This window comes from Dermacentor silvarum, chromosome 6 (assembly GCF_013339745.2).
Source record: "Dermacentor silvarum isolate Dsil-2018 chromosome 6, BIME_Dsil_1.4, whole genome shotgun sequence".
NCBI lineage: Eukaryota > Metazoa > Arthropoda > Arachnida > Ixodida > Ixodidae > Dermacentor > Dermacentor silvarum.
In genome coordinates, this window is record NC_051159.1 from 20,071,049 (window position 1) to 20,092,837 (window position 21,789).

Genomic DNA, 21,789 nt, shown 5'->3' on the forward strand with positions numbered 1-21,789 from the left:
TTCTGTATATAAACTATTTTCTTTTTCATTTTAGCAACATATCTAGTATTGTGTATTCTTATTCTCATGAAGTGCTATTTCTGCTTCGTATGTTTTTCTTTAACGGTTTGACATGCACGTCTAAGTCAAGCCCTGCCTTAAAATATGGTGCCCGGACCTCTGTCAAGCTGCAGACCGCAGATTTTAGCCCTATGAACCACAAAACTTGTTTTGGAAATGAAAAAAATTCAATTTTAACTTGCGTCAGCCTTTCTTCGTGTAAAGTGATAAAAATATGGTGGTATCTCAGTATTCGAACTCGATGAACTTTCGGCAACTTGAAATGGTGAATTCTCAAATTGAGTACGAGTCAAATAGCACAGCTGATTCGATTTGTATTCAAAACTTGAAATATTCGCATACCTCCACTTTTTGTTTCCTATGATCTGACACTTTTGACTTGGAGAAGTTCTCCTTTCGTGGAATTGTTTTTCCAGGTGTTTTCCTTCGTTATTGTTCTAACAGCGGTGGTGTCTGACATCATTGCAGGGCAAGACAGGCGCGAGTGGACCTCAAGGAACCCAAGGACCTCCAGGAGAAAGGGTGAGGACGAACAGAAAGCGCAAGTCTGGTCATCTGTGAATTGCACAGTGTTAAACTTGCTTCGCACTCACACAGTGCACTTATAGTCATCGAATTTTGCCTATCGAAGGCCGCGCCCCCCATTGGACTCCGCTAAATGTCTACCACGCAGTTTAGGGGCGGGACGGAGGTTGTAGTCTTATCGACACTCGAGGATGCTTACAACGCTCAAGACTTATTGCGAAAAAACAGCAAGCGTATGGGCGTCAGTGGTGTCTTCACATGCCAGCAATATGCGACGCGGCTAATTGATCGGTCCCTGTGCGATCCTGCAGTAGCAATCGTCCTTGCTCATATTGTGAACCAACAAACATTGTGCAGCACACTGTGAATGTCTAAGACAGCTGGGTCACGAACTGAACCGCAACACCTGTCGTCTCTGCGGTATGCCACTCGACGCGAGGCGCAAAGTTTCAAGAATTCCCTGTCGCGCTTGTACTGGAGGACTGCTGCAGCCTGCAGCAGTGTGTCATTTTTTTCACAATTTCTGCTTTGTATAATATCTCAACAAGTTATTTATTTTCGCCATGTATTTAGTTTCGTATCTCCTCAGCAGCCTGGTAAGCGCCCTGTGGCTCACCACAACTGTTTAGCGCAGCCACATAATCGTTTAGCCCAATTGTTGAAGACAGAGAGGAAAGAAGCTAAATGTACAGGAAATTGCAATATCGAGAGTCTGGGAAACATTCATTGTTATACAGATAGAAGGATGTAACGTTCGGTAGATTAGAATAATATAATAATAAGAAACGACTCAAAGCAGATTTCATGTCCTGTTTTTATTGTATTTTTGCAAGTAAATTGTTCTTCTGACACTTTGGCAGAAACAAAAACGCTTATGACGTACCTTATAACACGTTTCTAGAAGCTCGTTTGCCTTCGAGGCACAACAAAGTGTGCTAGAGGTCGGTGGTTACGACCGAGTACATAAGGTATGCAATATTTCTTGAGAACGAGAACAAAGCGAAAAAGGCACAAGGCGCTCCATAATCTAAGCTGCTTAATAGGTGTTCAGTAAACTTCACAAAGTGAGGGATATAAGTTGTGCAAATAGTCAAAGTACCTTGATGGACGGGGAGTAGCAACGATCCGTCAGAAATAATTTATATCAAGCATGAAAAGGAAGCTTCGCAGTTGTACACAAATTCATTGTGCACCGAGGACCCCAGCGGCCAACCAAGAGAGTCCAAACGTTTCCAACCTACACGCCCTAAATATGTCCGCGACCATTTATGTCACTTGTCTGTAATTAAAGCGCAAGGGCTTCATTTGCTTTTCGGTAGGTACTGTTGCATGCATAATAATTCCTCTATAGCGTCTGTGCAATTTCCATGCACTACATACAAACATTCATAACCAGAGTAGAAACTCGGCCAAAATCGTTACTCGGTATGATCTGATAACCGCGTATAAAATTTGCGACGAGCATGCATGTCTGTATGAACGCGTATCGCTCTTCTATATTCGTCCCTTGCTATACGCACTATTCTCGTGGATCACAAACAGCGCTAATCACACATTTCCTGTAGCATTGCGTTCTCAGGAAGCCCGCTCTAGCAATGAGCCCTAGCGGGCTACCGCACTACCGTCTGGATATCACAAAACACTTCTCCTTTCATTTATTTTACAACGACGAGGGTGGCGATGTGGGCTTGTTGGTCTGTCATCATGCAATGGTAATTTAGAAAAACACGGACACGAGAAGAAACGAAGACAATGCGGCTAGAACTGCTCAAGAACGATATATGCGAGTTCTTACAGCTCTCAGAAAAAAAATATGCAACTTAGAAGCCTTATATGTAGGGAAATTATGGCGATTGTAAACGGCAATAAACAGGGAAACTTTTAAGCTTATGTGGCAATTAGGGAGGGGTTATAGGAATATTGTTAAGCCCATGTAGTTATATCAAACGGTCAAAACATTACGCCACTTTCCTGTCCGAATATGGCAGATATTTCATATTTATAGAAACCACTATACAGGGGGTTTCAAGTAATATTATGTCCTTTCATAATAATTACTCAAGACTTGTCTTGTTCGAAATTTCCTACCTAATACGTGGTGCGCAGTTTCTTTTCTCCCGTCTCCTCAGTGAACGATGCTAGGCACGGTGTTCATATTTTGTTAGAGTAGGCAGCAAGTTGCGTGTTGCAAAATGTATATGTTGAATCTGTGTAGGTCAATTAAGGCCTTCCTTGAAAGTTACTTTTTCAAGCGTCTAACTGTACTGCCACACTGATTTTTTTCACAATTTTTCTCAGTACTATAGTAACAACGAGAAAGCAACTTCAAATTCAGCGAGAATAAGTGTTATGTTAATGTAATTCGGGACAAAACTTTCACGTTCCTAGTTCAAATAGAGGTGTTCAAAATAAGTAGTCAACTGTCGTTTTTCTGCGTTTTTTTTTAAATTTCACGAGCAGCGAGTGACGCTCTTTGTTCCTTAAGCAGCGACTTGAAGTTTGTGCTAATTCAAATAATGTTTCTAAATTCAATATAAATCATTGAAAATAAAAATTGCACGAAATCGACGGTTTTACTTAACGATGATGATAGTTATGAAATCAGAGCATAAGTTTAGTTAGAAATGGAGATAATTTAATGACAGGAATAATACAAACAAATAAGGAAAGTCTAACTGCCGAACACCAAAGCTCACCGCATCAGGAAGGTTTGGCTCCATGTGCGTCGTGGTTTCCCACCCGTTCCGTTCGCCATGGAAGTAGACGACGAGGACGCCGGGCCTAGTGTAGTGCAGTGTAGTGTAGCTTACATCGTTTACACCAAGAATTCACCAGCATTCACCAGCATTTTAATAACACGAAGTTAACGCAAGGAAAACACAAAATTAACCCAAGGAATACACCAGGGCACACCAATGCCAAGGTGCGAGTGCCGCCACCAGACACCTATATGAAACATTAGGGTCACCTCCAGCTTTTGTCTCTTTTGATGTGTCATAAGGCGTTCATACTTCGACCATAGAGAAAGGAATTCAACAAGAGGGGACACTCCCATAGGGCCCAGCGGCCGAATTGACTGCAGCGTGCCAAGCGGTCGGTGTCGATCACTTGCATCACTTCCGGTTTCGGTTTTGGGCGCGCGTATTTTGAACGCAAGCTAGCACGCCGGCTGCGCCCCCCCCCCCTTTCCTTTTTTTTTTTTTTTGCTCTCCGTGCAGAATCGGTTTATTATTTAGTAAAAATGATTGCGAACGATCTCGTAAAGTCCCATCGAATCTGTGCCACGTGCAATTTCACAAAGTGGACGCAAGACCTTTTGTGCAATGAGGAAATATTTATTTTGCTCTATATAAAAGCTCGTTCCGCGCTTTTTGTGCGTTCATCCAACGTTGCGACACCAGCAGGTAAGGCAGTAGTTCCTGTATGAAGCTCCACCGTACGGTACCAGCTGAAAAAAAGTAAATTACAAGCATGTTACATTTGCAAGCACGTAACAGCATGTTACAAGCATGAGTCATTTTGGTATTTAGACATAGGAATACTGCGAGGCGAAACGTGCGAAAGCGGTGAATGGGCGGCATTACAAACAAAAGCAATTCGCTTTTACATACATGGCGTAGAAAATACCCGACTCATCCCAAACATATATGAAAACATCCGATTTCCAAGCGTTCCCCAATTTCCGGGCATTATTTCCTGCACTTAGGCAGCACAAATACACGAGCGACTTCGCGTTTCCAAAACTTGGCCTCGGGCGACGCGACGGTACGCGACATACACAGAGACGGACGCAACAGGCACTCAAGACAAATGCGTGGGTGCAATGCCTTTTTTCAGTCCTTTAGAAGACGTAATTTTCGAATTACAAGTTTCTGATATGTTCGTCCGCGTTATCTTTCGCGCGTTCTGCCGGCGCCAGCAGCACACCCCATGTTATCACTCTTGGCAATCGCCCATCGCGTTTTCAACAGGCGTGAGTACCGAAAGAAGGTATATGTTGCGGAGCCACAAAAAACTTCACAGACTTGTCCCTCTAAGATTCATTACACGCCAAAATAACTTTATCACCACGGCCGAGCTGCTTATCGCTAACTGCGTCACAGCGCGCTGTGCGGCCAGCGTGCCTCAAAAGTACCCCAGAAAGTAACGAAATTACTTTTCAGTAATGTCTGGCGCCAGAGAAAGCGGCACAAACTTCTCCTAGCAAGATGCACTAGACTACACACCACGGCTGAGTTCTCGCTAACTGCGACACGGCGCCCTGTGCGGCCAGTGTGGCTCGAAAACCGAAATAAGTTACAATAGTCCCCTAGGAAGCGTCGGAAACATGTCTCAGCACGATTCATTTACTCAAATTAACTGCGCCAGGATGGCTGAGCTATTTTTCGCTAACTGCGTCTTAAGTCTCGGTCCCGTGCCGTAAGCCTAATTGCGTCGTAGACTGTGAAACAAGATTTCTCACCTTGCCGTAGTCCAATAGTGCAGTGGTGTCTTGTCCCAGTGCAGAAGGAACGCAAGAATACGCCGAGAGCCCAATAAACCAGGTTACATTTGAAAAAGAAAAAAAGAATGAGACAGACGGGTCGCCGCGCGCGAGCGCTCAAACGCGCGCGCAGCCATCCTCGCTGGCTTCGGGGGAGTGCGGATGACGCTTGTAACTGGCGCGTCATCGACCTGTGGCTAGGTAAGGCAAGGAAAATAAGTCGCAAAGCTTAAGTTCATTTATACGCAAAACGTTTTAATTTTCGCGGCAAAGAATTTTAAAAATAAATCAATGCCTGTTAACTTAATTTTCTTTTTTTTCGATGCTCGCGGCAGCTAACGTTCGGTGTCAAAAGTATAGCGTGACGTATGGCGACGTGTTTCCTGTTGCCAGTTTTTGCCGAGTGTCCCCTCTTGTTGAATTTCTTTCTCTATGCTTCGACTTTCCCGTGTCTTCGGTAAACAAGACAAGGCGCCTTATTTATTCCGTAGTGTTAAGACGCAAGCAAGGACGAAAAAAAAAAAAAAAAGAAAGCAGGCAACTTTGCACTCGGTCGCGCAGAGCTTAGGCACAGCGAAGCTGTGCCTAAGCTCTGCTACTGCTAGTTATGCTACTGTTAAGCTCTGCTACTGCTAGTTATGAACTTGGTTGCTGCTAGGTCTTAGCTTGGTTCAACCTAACTACGTATCTAGGAAGGTTGAAGGTTGATTCTCGAGCGATCATTTGCGGAGGTACCTTCCTTTTTGCGACATTTCGCGTGACTAGCGCTGGACGCGTGGGCGCCTACGAGCGACAGCGTTCCTGGCATGCCACAAACGCAGGCAGGCTAACCAAGTTTGGTACAGTGCCAAGAACGCTGTCGCTTGGCGACGCCGAAGGCGTTGGCGACATTTGGCGTGACTAGCGTTGAACGCGTCGGCGCCTACGAGCGACAGCGTTCCTGGAATGCCACAAACGCAGGTAGGCTAACCGAGGTTGGCGCAGTGCCAAGAACGCTAATGGTTGCCGACGCCGAACGCGTTGGAGGCTAGTCGCTCGATATCAATCGGCCAGCTGCACTGTGTGTTGAGCTTTGCGTGGACAGGTGTAAGCTTTCGACTTTTTTTTTCTCCTGGCTAAGCGCGCCGCGGAGAGAAGAGAGGCAGGGGTCGGCAAGGCTGTCGAGGTAGAGACCGCGCACGCGGTCTCTTCCACCTCCTCTTCTGGGTTGCCATGGCTACCACGGCTACGCACCCCAATTTACGGGTGAATTAAACAGCTTCGCTCTTTAAAAAATGTCGCAGTTTCACCTGAAAGGCGAAGCATCAATTGCGATAGCAACTTAGTAGGGAGCTATACGTAGTTATAGTAGCTATACGGAGCTATAGTAGTTTTATCAGCTGTATAAACTTGGACATGCAGCAGCACCAGCAACGCTCAAAACTGTTGTCGATGCCGTCGCCGACAGTCACCAACGTCCCGCGTTCGCACCAAACGCGCGCGGCGTTGGTGACTGTTGCCAGTGCCTCTGAGGGCGGCTGGGAGGTTTTCGACGAGATCAGAACGGGAAACTCGTCGAGCAGCGTCGGAAGTCTTTACCACCTTCTCGCGTCGCAACGTTTTTATATAAATACGCATTTGGTGCCGCAGCTAAACGTCGCCTCCCCTCCCTCTTTCCCACCCTCCTTCCCGTCCCCCCACGGCCTTTCGCGCGACGGAAGAAGTCGCGTTTGCTCTCTCTCTCTCTCTATATATATATATATATGGTTATTGTAAAGGAGGAAAGAGACGCTTAATTCAGCAGCCCTTCAGGGAGCACAGCGCAGAACGCGAGTTTGTTCTCCGCCGTGCGTTCGCTCCCCGTGAAAGCACGCGTCCCTCGCACCCTTTCACTTGCACATACAGCGTGCGGCGCGCGGCGACGATTTCATCGCCGTTGACGTCACACGGAACCTAACGGCGACGGCGACGGCAGAAATCCTCTTTGAGTGTCATTATAATGGCTATCGCAATAAAATAAAAGGATCAGGACAGTAAAGAGCGCAACACTACGGAATAAGATGTAGCAACTAGCCGAGCAGCAATCCTAACACCTTATTTATATTTGCCGAAAATCGGGCTAATATGTAATGGGTGATGTGCAGGCGATTTCCGCAGAGTGTAGGGTAAATGGAGGCTTTGCAATAAATTAGGTATGCAAGTGCTTGGGAACCTTATCAGGGTGTTTTATGAGCTTCGCGATATTTAACTAGACATGCCAGCAAGGTCAAATTTAGCAAAAACAACAGGAACGGTATTGTGCGCGAAGTTAAATGCATGTGGATCAAATACTAAAGTTGCACGTTGGGCTTGTTGGCATAACATGATGTAGGCAAAAGGCGTAGCGCATCAGACACCGGACACACACAGAAGAACGCAGACCACACACACGTGTCTGTTGTCTGGGTTGTTCTTCTTGTGTCTATTGTCGGATTAAGTACACCCTCGTAAAACATTTTTTTAGAAAGGGCTCTGTGGCAATCGAAATCAGTATATGGTAATGTTACGCTATGTTTCTCACTGTTCTGAACGAACTATAAATTACATGGACGGTGGAAAGGTTGCGAACGCGACTGATGACCTGTCGGTGAGGGTGAGCGGCTGGGCCATTTCGTGGCAGTGTCAAGACTATATGGGTGTGTCGCATATAGTGGTTCAAAAGGGCGGCGAGCATGCAGTGCGTTGCGGGAACGACCAGTGGTTGTTACAGTAACGAGTGACGTGACCGACACTATGGCAATTAAAGAAGACAGGCAGATCGTCTTCAGTTCTCCAATCAGCGTGGTTCCGAGATAACGGAGTGAACCGTTGAAAACGAAGGAACAATGTCGAGGCCACAGAAGCGGACGTGTATATGACTGATCACGGCGCAAGCAGCGTGAATCCCGAGATTTGTGAGTTTGTTTCGCAGGATCGCTTCGACGATTGAAAATGCTGGCGTGTTTCGAGTCGCCGGCGTTGGAGAGAAAGAAGTCATAAGGGAAAGGCAGGGAGGTTAACCAGGCTGAGCCCGGTAGGCTACCCTGCACTGGGGAAGGGGGAGAAGGGATTGAAAGAGGAGAAGGAAGAGAGAAGTTCACAGTTCACACCTTGCACATGTACAGTCAAGCGTTCGCCGGCGTTGGAGTTGCTAAAAAGGCTAGCTGGAACCATCACTTTGATTTCATGACGGACAATCATCGTCCATTTGGCCGAAGGTGGTGGAAAGTGAGATGGTGGGCGCTCTTCACACGAAGACGTCGCCGCGGTGTAGGCAAGCCGGCCCAATGGTTGTTCAAGACGGCGGCTCTTGGCCTGCTCGAAACGCTGGCACTCCTCTATCATGGCATCAACGTTAGCACATTTTCTGCACATGAGCAGAGTGAATGCGTCGTCCGATATCCCTTTCAGGAAATGCTCAACCTTGTCAAACTATGGCATGTTGCTGTCAGCAACACGTTACAGCGCCAGCATATCCTATATGTACGAGAGGTCTGACTCCCTGGACGTTTGGGCTGGGGTTGACAGCTGTTTCGTCACAGAGATTTTTGATGCGAATCATCAAATGGCGCATTGAGCGTAAAAGGAGGCGGCGTCTGTAGCAGCGAAACGGCAACTAAATTCCCGTTGGCGGCAAGGCCACGTCACAAGCGCACCTTGACGGAGCAGAGCAGGCGAAACGGAACACGTGCTGTGGTGATAGCGTGCCAGGTGTTGCGTGAGCGGAGAGGGCATCGCCGCGACGTCACGTCACCAGCACGCCTCGACGGAGCAGGTACGGACGGCCGCTGCTGTTTCCTCGGTCTGCTTGCTGGCTGGGGCAGCACGTATCGCTAGAGTACATTACCTGCAGTGCAAAACTCGAAGGACCACTCAGCGGCAACTTAGAGCAAGTATTTTAATGTCCTCGAAGTCTTTCTACTGAAGGCAGCAGGACACGGAGATTTTGCTTAAAAGTATCCCAGCTGCCAAGTTGGGCCTTATGATTGTTATACCACAACTTCGCTGTTCCATTAAAATAAACGACCACATTGACCACGCACACTCGATCTGGTTTTAAAAGCGGAACTGTTTAAACTGACCGTCGGTCCCTAACGCGTGTACAAAAAACCTCGCTGAACGATGACATCACCGCGCGTTGCCTAGCAACCACCTCGCGGAGCAGCGTGTGCTTCGCCTCCTCTCCGTGCCATGCACATGTTGTCTTGCCATGGGACGTTAAGGAGAGGGAAGGAGAGCGAAAGAGAAAATGAGAGTGAGAGAAAGAGAGAAATTGTAGCAGCGCCAACGAGGCAACGCGCAGAGCTGCTGCCGACGCCGTCCCCGTTTACCGGTTTCCCCGCGTTCGCGCCGAACGTGCGCGGTGTCCGTAACTGCAGCAGCTGCCTCTGGCGGCGGCCCGGCAAGTTTGGACCAGCCACGTCCTGGCAAGTGTGAAGGGGCAGCTTGGCCATGACGGCACCGGGGAGATAAAGCTCGAAGCCGCCGTGACAGAGGCAGAACTCTCGTTGACTCGGTGGTGAGTACATGTAGCCTTGACATGGGACGACCAAAGAAGATCCGGACCCCGGAAGAAGAAGCCGCTCATCTTGAAGCGCGTCGCGCGGCCAAGCGAGAATCTGCGCGTCGGCGGCAAGCCGATTAGGAATACGGTACCTAGCAGCACTTAGTACTTCCTAGCAAAACTTAGCGAAGCCTAGTAAAACCTGGAAGAAGCTAGGTCCATCACCGGCTCCTCTGTTAACTCCAGCCTTGCACCACTAGTGCATGCTGCCCACGTTTTTTTTTCAGATCTCAAACTGATTTTTAGGGATAGTTAGAGATGCCCTGCGACGCGGAAGAGCAAAGGCCTGTCCCAGCCCCTGCCATTTTCGTCTGACCACTAAGAGATGCACGTCCCTTCGCCCGAAAACCGTTTGAAGACGTCGAAGAATTGCTCATCTATTACAAATGGGTGAGCGCCTACAACAGGTGGAATAGAGCTTCTCAGCTTTCTAACTTTGTGCTCTTTCTTACGGATACTGTGGTCCAATAACAACGAGGACACATTGACAACATGGGAAAGATTTGTTTCGCAAATCAAAGAGCGCTTCGGTGACTCCGTGACGAAAAAGTCACATGCCTGCGCGGCACACGCAACGCAGTCACAGCGTAAACTGGTGGAGCGGCTCAAGAGTAGCTCCAATTTCGGCACCACGCACACCAGAGTCTTCACGACAAAGTCTCTTCGCCTCGTTTTGACGAGAACGATCTGAACTGTCCACCTGGCGTCGACGGCGTGCTGCGGCTTGTAATGCTCTCTGCACAGCAATCTGCTGAGCCCGATGATGCCTGGTTGTAGCCGCGCACGTATACATATAGCCCTACGATTCGAATCTTCAGCAGCGGTTCGTACCTTCCGAAGAGACGCCATAACGTGTACCGAAGAGGTATCCAGAATACGTGGCGCACACCTCACATCGGAATCGCGTTGATTGCGCGCCTCGTCTTAACCGCATCTCGTCGTCAGCGCCTGCGCACGCTGCGCTTGCAGGCGCCTTACCTAGATGGCGCCACCTTATTGGCGGAGGCTGAGGTCGTCCAACGGCGGGGGCGGCTGACACCATCGCGAACCAGAACAGCCATTAGACAGAGCCCATAGCAGCTTAAGCTGTAAAAGAAAAGGGCAGAGCAGACGCTCTCAAAAGAAGCGTGAAGCACACAGTGTGCTGGTTCTCCAAGAGGCATCACATGATGTCATCAGGTGGTATCATCACTTGATGAAGGCAGCATCGCGTGACATCACGTTTGACGTGATGGCGTCATCACATAACGTCATTATGTGATGATGACCTCATTGGACGTATAACATTGCAAGCATTCTCTAACTAAATTACCAAGCAAGATGCCACGCGCACACGGGTTAACATGAACACATCAGACGAGACGATATCATTACGTGACGATGCCGCTATTCTCGTATATTCGAAATACAATCCGAAGCTATCATGTCTGGAGCTTGTGTGTAAGTTGTACTCTACGTATTTTCTCATGCAATTTACTTTGGGGAACCGCCGCGGTGGTTCAGTCAGCTAAGGCGTTGCGCTGCTGAGCACGAGATCGCGGGATCGAATCCCGGCCGTAGCGGCCGCATTTCGACGGAGGCGAAATGAAAAAACGACCGTGTGCTTGAGTTGTAGTGTGCGTTAAAGCACCCTAGGTGGTCAAAATTAATCCGGAGCTGTCCACTACGGCGTGCCTCATAATCAGAACTGGTTTTAGCACGAAGAAGGATTTGCTTTAAGAAATTCAATTAAGTTCAATAACGCACTTGCGTTTGGCGGGGGGCCTAGGAGAATGATGACTTATGCTACACTTCCGCACACGTGCGTGCGCCCGTGATGTGCATGTGCGCACAATATGCGCACATGCACATCACGCAGTGTCCACACATGTCCACGCAGTGTCCACACATGTCCACGCAGTGGGCGCTCTGCCCACTGCGTGGACAAGTGGTGGCTGGCGTACGTACACTGCCACTCACACCTCACCCCATTGGTGAGGTGTGAGTGGCAGTGAACGTCCATACAAAGCCAAGAAAAAAGAAAGTAAAAATAGGCTGACAAAGTATAGGTATAAGCGGGCTGTCTCCTCAAAGACCTCCCGGTCACAGTTTGCCTTCCGTAAACACAGGTCGACGGAACAGGCTTTGCTGGTGCAGAAAGAATTTATTTTAAACGCCTTTGAAAAAAAAAGAAGTAGCCCTGGGCGTTTTTGTAGACTTCACAAAAGCGTTTGATTTACTTAACCATTCGATCTTACTCAAAAAATTAGATGCATATGGAATCCGTGGTGATGCACTACGACTATCAATATCTTATTTAGAAAATCGACAGCAATATGTCTATCTCAATGGTTTTTCTTCAGACAAAAGAACAATAACATCAGGAGTACCTCAGGGAAGTATCCTTGGACCACTTTTATTTAATATCTATTTCAATGACATTATATGTCTTAATCCGAACATTAAACATATCATTTATGCCGATGACACACCTATGCTTCTCTCAGCTGCATGTCCGAATGATTTAATTTCTGAAGCAAATAGCTCGCTATCGCGTTTGCATGAGTGGTCAAGTGCCAATGCATTAAAAATAAACACGGCCAAGACAAAAGCCATACTTTTCCGTCCGAGAAATAAGAGCGTTTTTATAAATACAGATCTTTTGTTAGGCGACTCAAAAGTAGAAATACTCCCTGTATTCAAAACTCTTGGCGTTGTGTTCAATGAGAACTTAACATGGGATGACCACGTGGGACATGTTGTTTCTAAGATTTCAAGTGTCGTAGGAGTTACGTGCATTAATAAAGAGTTGCTGCCTGTGCAGGTCAAGGTTATTCTTTACAATACATTATTTCACTCTCATATTAGTTATGCACATTTAGTTTGGGGAACTACCACAGTTACAAATTTACGGAAAATTCTTACAGTTCATAAAAGAATGTTGCGACATGTTCTCGGTGTTCCTCGAGATCACCCATCTCTGCCTTTGTTTGAAAAGTTGAAAATTATGAAAATTACTCAGATGTATCCATATCGCCTGTGTTTAACATATATAAACGATGTAAAAGAAAACATAAACTTTCTCTCAGCTTTAGCTTCTTTGTCAAAGAAAAACCCTTTATATGATACACGTAGTAGGGAAATTTGGAACGTAGAGACGTGTAGAACCACCTATGGACAACAAATGATGGAAATAAAACTGCCAGAATTATTGAATCTTTGTCACAGACACGGTATGCAGCTAGAAAGTACATCAAAACAGCATTTAAAATTGTTTTTTTTTTCTTCTTTAGGAGTATTTCCCCGAACATTATCTATCGTTTGTGTAAATTGGGATGCATATCAGAGATTTCTGTTTGTCTTTCACGTGTTTGCTGAACTTCTTTTTTTTTTCAGTGATGAATGTTCGCAACAAACCCTTATGTATATGTTAGTGAGCCGTTGTTGTGTGTGTGGGTGTTTACATGTCTTCCAGCAGTGACATGTATATATAAAGCAACTATTACAGTTGCATGTTCACTCGTTTGGGAATGTGTATGTTCATATGCCACAAAGATGCTTGTAGTGATAGGTATTTTTTTTTTGTACAATCAGAAATGTGTTATCACTTCTCGTCGATAGCTGAACTGTCTGCCTTTATGGAATGTGTTTTCTTTTTCTTTGGGGGGGGGGGGGGAGGCGGGAACTCGTCAAGCTGTCTGTTTCAGCTTTTTTTCCCTTACCTCCCCCATCACGTTGATGGCAAAAAATAAAAGTTATTATTATTGTTATTATTATTAGATGTTAATGCACTGGATTCATTTGGAATGTAGAGTGTAATATGTAGATTGTTTAATTACGGTTACGTGATTGAGCACTGGTGAAATACATGTCCGGTGTGTGCTTGCGCAGGGTCCTCCAGGGCTACGCGGCCTTCCGGGAGCTGATGGGCTAGCTGGCCCCAAGGGATCCCAAGGAGACAGGGGTTCTCAGGGCCCACAGGGACCCAAGGGCTCCACAGTGAGTGACAGCTGTTCATCCATTCAAGAGACTTCGCCAAAAGCGTTTTGGCTAGTCTCGGCTGTTGTTCACGTTGTCTTTATGAAATGTTGACAATAACTCTATCTAAAGTCTATCTAAGTCACGTGCTCGTGAGTAGTGAGAACTAATACAGTGCCAATACAAGCCAATCATTGAGGTGAAAGCTTTATATGTCTCATGTCGCTTTATATGTTTCATGGCCGTTTCAAAACTGCGTCGTCGACACGAAATGGTCGTCTTAGGATAAGAGGCGATAATACGGACAAAACCGCGATTAAGGGTGGAAGAATGACGAAGCAAGGGAACTGAACTTTGTTGAAGATTTCCTGTACCACTCCTGTGCTACTGCTTGTAGGGGTTTTCTGGACACAGTCAAGCTGCGCAGGCAGCTTTTTGCCAGAAAATCCTCCTGTTGAACCTGGAAAATAAACTTATAGATACTTATAAGTGATAGTGGGTGTATAGACAGGTGAATGAGGTGAGTTTAGAGTGAATTGATGGGGAAATAAAGAATATTAGTTGGGTGGTAGAAGTCAAACGAAAGGTAATGATGAGATAGACTGAGCTAAGGTAATGAACAGTAAATGACAGTGAGAGAGTGAATGAAGGTGAATCAAGAGGAATGAACATTAGAAATTTGGAGTAATAGAGCAAAGCAAGTGCGATTCAAGTAAAACCGAGATGATAGAGTGAATGAAGGTGAACGAAGCAGTGACAGGGTGAATCAAGAGTAAATTAAGTGTGAGTTAAGAGTGAATCAAGGGGTTATGGAGTGGGGTAGTGACTTGTAAAAATATATAGGTGAGATTTGAGGGTCCAAATGAGAATCACTCATCAAAAAAGAAGGCTCAGTCTTGGTCCAAGTTTGGTGAAAAAAGGATGACTTGCAAAAATGACTTTGCAGAATATGACTTCGGAGTGAATATGGCTCAGCAAAAAAAAGTGCTGAGCCACGGTCATAGTTGGCTGAAATAAGGATGACTTGCAAAAATGACTTCGCAAAATGTGGATTCATAGTGATGAGCGTAGTGTAAATAAAGGAAATAAATAAAATGTCAAAAGAAATTTCACAGAGCGTAAAAAGTTGTCGTCGTGTCATTAAGTTTGCGGCGCTCGGGCTTGCTCCTTGATGTCGTCTTAGTTGTAGCATAAGGGACCCCTAGTAATTATTTAACTCCCTATACCGGCACAAATAAAAAACAAAGTTCACCCAGAACTTTTATCACTGCGGCTTCGCAATGACACCCTTATAGTTAGTGAAGACGAAACGCTACAACCGGGTGGCTAGCCATGGCTTTGTGATGGGCTTCTACGTATAAATGTTGCTCATTTACAAAAGCTGTAGCAAGCTGTATGAGCACCTCAACAACTTGCAGTGGTGTTTGGTTTTTTCTCCATCAGCGTCGCATAATTAGCGCCTACAATTGCTAAATGCGCATTATAAAAGAAGCGGAGAAAAATGTTAAAATATTATGGGCATTTTATCTATTTCGTGTTCATTCGTTGGGAAAGTGGCCGGGTGAAGACAGGTACAAGTCCTTGTGCGTAAACTTATTTCTTTATGTCCCAGCGCTCTATTTCCCCAATGACGAAAGCGTTGAATACGACAGGCCGACTTCTCGAATAAGTAAGTCTTCTGAAATAAATTCTTCCAGCAATGACCAAGCCTTCTATAATATGGTGTAAGAGGCTTGTTAATTTTCTCATACGCCAATCAGAGGCTCCTAATAATTCAAATTGAAAGTTTTCATCAGTGAGAAAATAGAGCGCTGGTTACATGGGGCCATAGCGCTAGTGTGACGAGTACATGGACGAATTTGAAGGACCTGCGCACAGTTCCTGTATCAAACCAACTAGCCCTGTACTCTTAGAGCGTTGAAACACGAAGGACAGACAGAAGTGCTTGTATCTGCATACTCAGAAAAATTACTCCCTGGAGGGTGTATTGTATGTTGAAACAGTATTGCTGCACCGTTACTTTGTCTGAAATGGTTTAAAATGGGTGCATTTGTTAGCAGAACACTATTAGTGCACCCCTTCATTCATTTTATGGTCCTAAAACTGTGTTTTGTGCGAAACATACTCTTTGAGAATATAAGGGTGCGCGGGGGCGTCACCATTTCAAGCAAATAAGAAGGCGCAAACGTCCTTTTCTCAGTGATTTGCGCCAAGTCTGTTCGCGCACGTACTGGTGTTCGCCCGTGTACCTGGCACTCCAGTGGTTAAGGGGCAATACACACGATTTCCTACCCTTCATTTTGCTTTTTACCACTGGCTTTGTTTACGTTGTTTCAATTCGGTCTTGTTTTATTCATCAGTTGCCAATCGTCAGATAATCATAGTGCGTCGGGCAGTCATAGTTCTTTTCATGCTGGTTGTTTTTGGTGTAGCACCGCAGCGGACGAAATATCAAGCGCAGTAAGTCTTTCGCTGTTCCTTGCAGTATCGGTTGGAATAAACATTCGCAGGTGCATACGGAGCATTCTTATACCTATACAGCACTTATTGTGGAGGTGGTGCGCCCCGATCGTAATGTGCCAAGCCACAACTACTTCGTCCTCTTCTCTCTTTTCTGCTTTTAACATCTTATTGCTAGATTCGCTACACAGTGTCACCTTCGTGCTGTTTCGTAGATAAAGTGAATCGCCGAAGAGCGTGGCGTCAGCCTATCAGTGAAGCTAGAGGCACTACTGTCCTCTTAAGGCGCTGTATTATCCTTGTGGTTGTGTCGGCAGAGTGGTGGAGAGGTATCACCTTCGACTGAGTATCTGGCGGTCGAAAGTTCGAATACAGGTGGTGTGGCTTTTTTTTTTTCGTCACTCATAACCAATGTATCCGAAAAAAACTTCGCCATTCGGCGGACATCCGAAAAGCGATGGTAATGCTAGAATAAATTGTATGGCTGTTAAAATAAAACGTAGTGTGTATTTTGGCAAAACAGTCATTGAGAAAAAAGGGTGCAACACCAAAATATCTCTCGTTCAAATGGCAGTTCACCTGAACACTCTTCTTTATGGGTGTAAAGGGGTGCGTTATAGACACGAGAGTGTGCCACCTTGCTTATTGTGTGGCCTTCAGGTCAAGGCTCTCTAGAGGAAGGGATCACAAAAAAAGAAACCTTTATAACGCGAGAACGAGAATATCAGGTCTGTTCCAAAACACCGTAGGGTGCGTTTAAAAAAATCGCTTTACAAATTTGAAGTACATCAGTGAGATGACCTTCAAAATATTCACCTTTAGCCGCCATGGACTGGTTCGACCTATTCAGTGCTGGAAGCAATGCTTGGATGTGGTCTCTTGTAAAACGCTTCAGTAGCGATGTCGTTTCTTTTTCAATTCTCGTTACATCGCGGAAACTTCACCTGGGACGTATCGTTGCAGTTAGCGAACAAAAAAAGGCGCCAAGAGGGCTAAATCCGGCGAGGAGAAGGGCATTCCCGCACAGTGATAAAATTGCGTGCCAAAAATTCATGCGATATTATTACAGAGCGCAGAATAACAGTATAGTTATTAACAAACGGAGGAGATATCATGCTTGAAAAGCTTGCGGCCCTTTACACGCAAAGCCTCATGTCTTCAAGTGCACCAGAGGACTGAAAGAATGCCAACGTTATACTAATCCATAAGAATGGAGATGTTAGAGAACTGACAAATTATAGGTCCATCAGCTTGCTTTCAGTACTGTATAAAATATTCACCAAGATAGTTTCAAATAGAATCAGGGTAACACTTGACTTCAATCAACTAAGAGAACACGCTGGCTTCAGGAAGGGATATTCTACAATGGACCATATCCGTGTCATAGGTGATAGAGTAATTTGCGTAGTACGACAAACTTCTCTATACTGCTTTCATAGATTATGAAAAGGCATTTGATTCTGTAGAGATACCAGCAGTCACAGAGGCAATGTGTAATCAAGGATTACAGTAGGCATACGAGAATATCTTGGGAAATATCTGTAAAGATTGCAGAGCTACCTTGGTTCTCCACAAGAAAAGTAGAAAGTTACCTATCAAGAAAGCGATCAGGCAAGGAGACACAATCTCTTCAAAGCTATTCACTGCATACTTAGAAGAAGTATTCAAACTCTCAGACTGGAAAGCCTTAGGAGTGACAATCAACGGCGACTATCTAAGCAATCTCCGGTTTGCAGATAACACTGTCATATTCAGCAACAATGGGGACGAATTACAACATAGGATGGAGGACCTTAAGCGATCAAGTGTAAGAGTGTGGTTGAAGATTAATATGCAGAAGACTAAGATAGTTTTCGACAGCCTGGCAAGGAAACAAGAATTCTGGAGCGCCAGTCAGCCTGTATAGCCTGTATATCAGTATATTTATCAAGGTCAATTAATATCAGGGGACCTTGATCATGAGAAGGAAACTTACAGAAGAATAAAATTGGGTTGGAGTGCATCCGGCAGGCATCGCCAAATCCTGACTGTTTGCTTTCCACTGTCGTTCAAAAGAAAAGTGTACAATCATTGCATTCTACCGGTGCTAACATATGGGGTAGACGCTTGGAGGTTAACAAGGAAGCTTGAGAACAAGTTAAGGAGCGCACAAAGAGCAATGGAACGAAATATGTTAAGCCTAACGTTAAGAGACAGGAATAGAGCGGTGTCGATGAGAGAGCTAACGGGGATAGGCGAAATTCTAATTGACATTAAGATTAAAAAATGGATCTGGGCAGGCCATGTAATTCGTAGGATGGGTAACCGGTGGACAATTAGAGTTACAGAAATGATACCTAGAGAAGGGAAGCGCAGTCGAAGACGGCAGAAAACTAGGGGAGGGGGGGGGGGGGGCATGAAGTAATGAAATTTGCAGGTGCAAATTGGGTTCAGCTAGCACGAGACAGGGGTAATTGGAGATCGCAGGAAGAGGCCTTCGTCCTGCAGTGTACATAAATATAGGCTAATGATGACTGCAGATATCTCGAAGAGACATTATAACGGCGCGCACAAGTTTTCTGATGCTTCAGGACCTCCTCGACGAAAGCTGGATTGATATTTCAAAATGACTGCGCGAAAACTGCGCGGGAGCGGAAACAGACGCACACGCGAAGCTAGCTGCGCTTTGTGTGTGCGTCTATGTTTCTGTTCTGGTCCCGTCTTCTTCGCGCACTTTAAACATTTTGCAGAATCTATGAAACGACTTACCCAACAATATGCCCTACTACTGGAGTGATAGTTTTACCTTCAGGTAGAAATTCGCGGCACACGATTAGAGGCAGCCAAAGAAATAATTAGCATTACTGATTGTTGCGTTGGTGTTATCCCTTTTTTCAGCCTTGCCTTAACTTCCGTTTATCCTCCTTGGTTTTTGACTTCAGGTCAATGTCGCATTTGTATCACCACGTTTCCTGGCCGTTGGGGGACCCTCTGGCAAACTTCATCACTATAGTTTTGCAATCAGTGTAACATTCTTTTCGCTAAATCTTTTATCAGGTATAACACGTTTCAGCGCTAACTAGGCTTAGCTATTTTTTTTCATTCTGAAATTTTTAGTCGCCAATCCAGTGAAGAGACAACTTTACGAAACCAAATGCTTCTGATACCATTCTGACAGTAATTCGGTGTTCACTGAATACATGAAAACGTACACGATCAATGTTTTCATCTTTGCACGAGGAATAGATCTTGGCCTTGCACTGCACTTGGGGTTCTCAGGTTCATCCCGTAACCAAGGGCCAACTCGGACGCTGTTAATTCCGACAATTGAATTTCTGCACCATTTTTGCCCAAGTTCAGAAGAAATTTAATAATGATCCTTCGTTTCGTCTGACCGTCGAACACCATTTCGACAAAGTGTAAAAAAGGGTTGCACAAAAATTGCAAGACAATTGTGCCTTGTCGTACGGCAGTCCGGCTCGTATACGAGGTCAACTGTGTCCTCTTTAGTGAAGGGAGCGGGAGAATGGTGCTGCTACACTCTCTTCCTTTTTTCAATGGCTAACATCATGAACTTTTCGTGCAGTCCTTAGTCCATGTAAAGTGATGTTAGATTACGACGACAATGTGGCAATGAACGGTTGCTGTACACGCGCAAAAGTTTGCATGCAATGATTATGCAAGTCCTATACTTCAGTGATTTCTATACGCCACCTTCACACAGCTTGTGGAATGATGCTAATTGCACCAATCAATAGCGGTCGAACAACGGATGTCACTGGAGACAAGGTTTTGACAAGGATACTGACTTCGTCAATCAAGATTTTGACGAAGACCACCTGTCTTAACCTTGGCTCTAAGACATCATTTCATTGGTCATTGGGAATCCCTTTTGTTGTCCCTGTGAATCATTTTCTCTGAAATGCCAACGAATGTGTTACAGCAATATGCATGAAGTGTGCAGCTTGATGTATGAACATGAGACGTTCGCATCAAAAAAAAAAAAAAACAACCGCCTACCAAGCAAAAGAGACCTAGATGACAGTGTCTCGTCTGGAGTGTAATTTCTGACGCTTTCATTGTGTTTTTTTTTTTGTCATTCCAGGGTGACGCTGGAAGGCCAGGCGTACCAGGTCTCCAGGGTGTTCGAGTAAGCAATTTATTGGTTTACAATAATTTTTTTTCATCGCAATAAAGAGATTACTGCGATTCCAGATATGGTTACGTACAATTGACCTTGCTGCTGGTAATGTTCTCCTGCTGCTTTAAAGCATTTGCAGTGTAAATAAAAATAGTGTGGGTGTTCGTAATCAAAAACAACCTACATTGAGGTCGCAGCGAAGATTATTTATTTATTTCTTTGTTTATTTAATTATTTATTTTTATGTACAGTTACTGCAGCCTAAAAGAGCTATTTCAGGAATGGGTGAATACAATATGGGGCAAACATGAAGCAGAATACAAAAGAAGCATACGTGAGAACATGGTTAAAGACAGTACTCAATGGCGTCCCAAAATTCTTTGTGTTGTAAGAAATGGATGGCACCAGGCAGATCATTCCATTTCTGTGAAAAAAACATTACGGCCCCTTCCACTCTGTGAACATGCTCGAACAGCGAAGCTGTGCATTCGCCACCGCTTGGGTGGCCCGAACGGCGTTACTTGCGGGGCATGGGACGCGTCGGCGTCCCCGGGCGACGGCATTCCTAGCGAGTTCCTCACGCTTTTTTTTTTCTACGACGTTCCCAGACAGGAGTCCTTGACCAAAACAGAACCAACGCTAACGCAATCTCCTCTCACACCCCACTCCTCCGTTTACCTACTTTCTTCTTACACCGCGCCTCACGCTCTCCCTCTCCGATGCAAGTATTGGACGGTGCGACTAACTTCAACCCCCCTCCCCGTTCTCCTTTTCATCTGCACCCTTCCACGGTATTTTCACTGGGGTCACTGTGAGGAGTCACTCCCAACCCCTTTCCCCCTGTTTAGCTCTTCTTTGCCTGTCCTCTCCCACTAGGTCACGTTGCCCCTTTTTTAGCGAACTCCGACAACGATGGCACAGGGTCAGCATAAATATCTTCGCTGTAAAACTGTATTTAAAGATCACAGCCATTCCACTCTGTGAATCTGGGCTACCAGCGGAGCTGTAAAAGAACAACACAATGCCTACTGTGCGAGTAGCTACGAAAATGAACGTTTGTTGACAACGCACAACTCTGCGAACTCGCAAATCGCTGCAAATAGCGGGTGGACCTGTCGAGGTGTCCAAATTGAAACGCGCCAAGCGTCTCAAGACGCTAGCTTGCCTGCAACAAATTCATAAGGGCGTTCTATGCCGCTTGTCGATGCTTGCATCCGTGGCGTAATGGTTTCAGTGTCGGGCTGCTGTGCTAGAGGTTCTGTGCTCGAAGCCTGCCGGGGGATGAGTTTAATAATGTTATTTAATTATTCATTACACAGCGCTTCGTTGAAAATGACGAATTTACAAGGTTGAAGAGACGTTTAAAACCAGAAGGACGAAATTTATGGTTAATTCTACTGGTCGATCTAGAGCGGGGTGTTGAATACACGAGAGATCAACAAAATCCGGCACGAGGCGACTCAATCCAGATCGACCAGCAAAAAATAAAAACGCTCCGCAGCGTAAGTTGGGCTATCGCCATATCATCCGCCAGCCATATCGCAACTTCTTCATTTGCCCCTTCAGCAGCTCTAGAGGGTACTAGAATGGAGGAGTGGGCTCAGCCTTGGCAAGCGCCGAAGG

At 45.6% G+C, this 21,789-nt stretch overlaps 1 protein-coding gene across 1 annotated transcript in view; it reads left to right on the forward strand.

Annotated features, from left to right (window-relative positions):
- LOC119455318 (collagen alpha-1(I) chain) overlaps positions 1 to 21,789 on the forward strand; it is a 694,093-nt gene that overhangs the window by 460,048 nt on the left and 212,256 nt on the right. Inside the window, exons 22-24 of the mRNA XM_037716715.2 lie at positions 529 to 582; positions 13,500 to 13,607; positions 20,131 to 20,175. Of these exons, the coding sequence (XP_037572643.2) occupies positions 529 to 582; positions 13,500 to 13,607; positions 20,131 to 20,175 (207 nt within the window). The remainder of the gene's footprint in view (positions 1 to 528; positions 583 to 13,499; positions 13,608 to 20,130; positions 20,176 to 21,789) is intronic.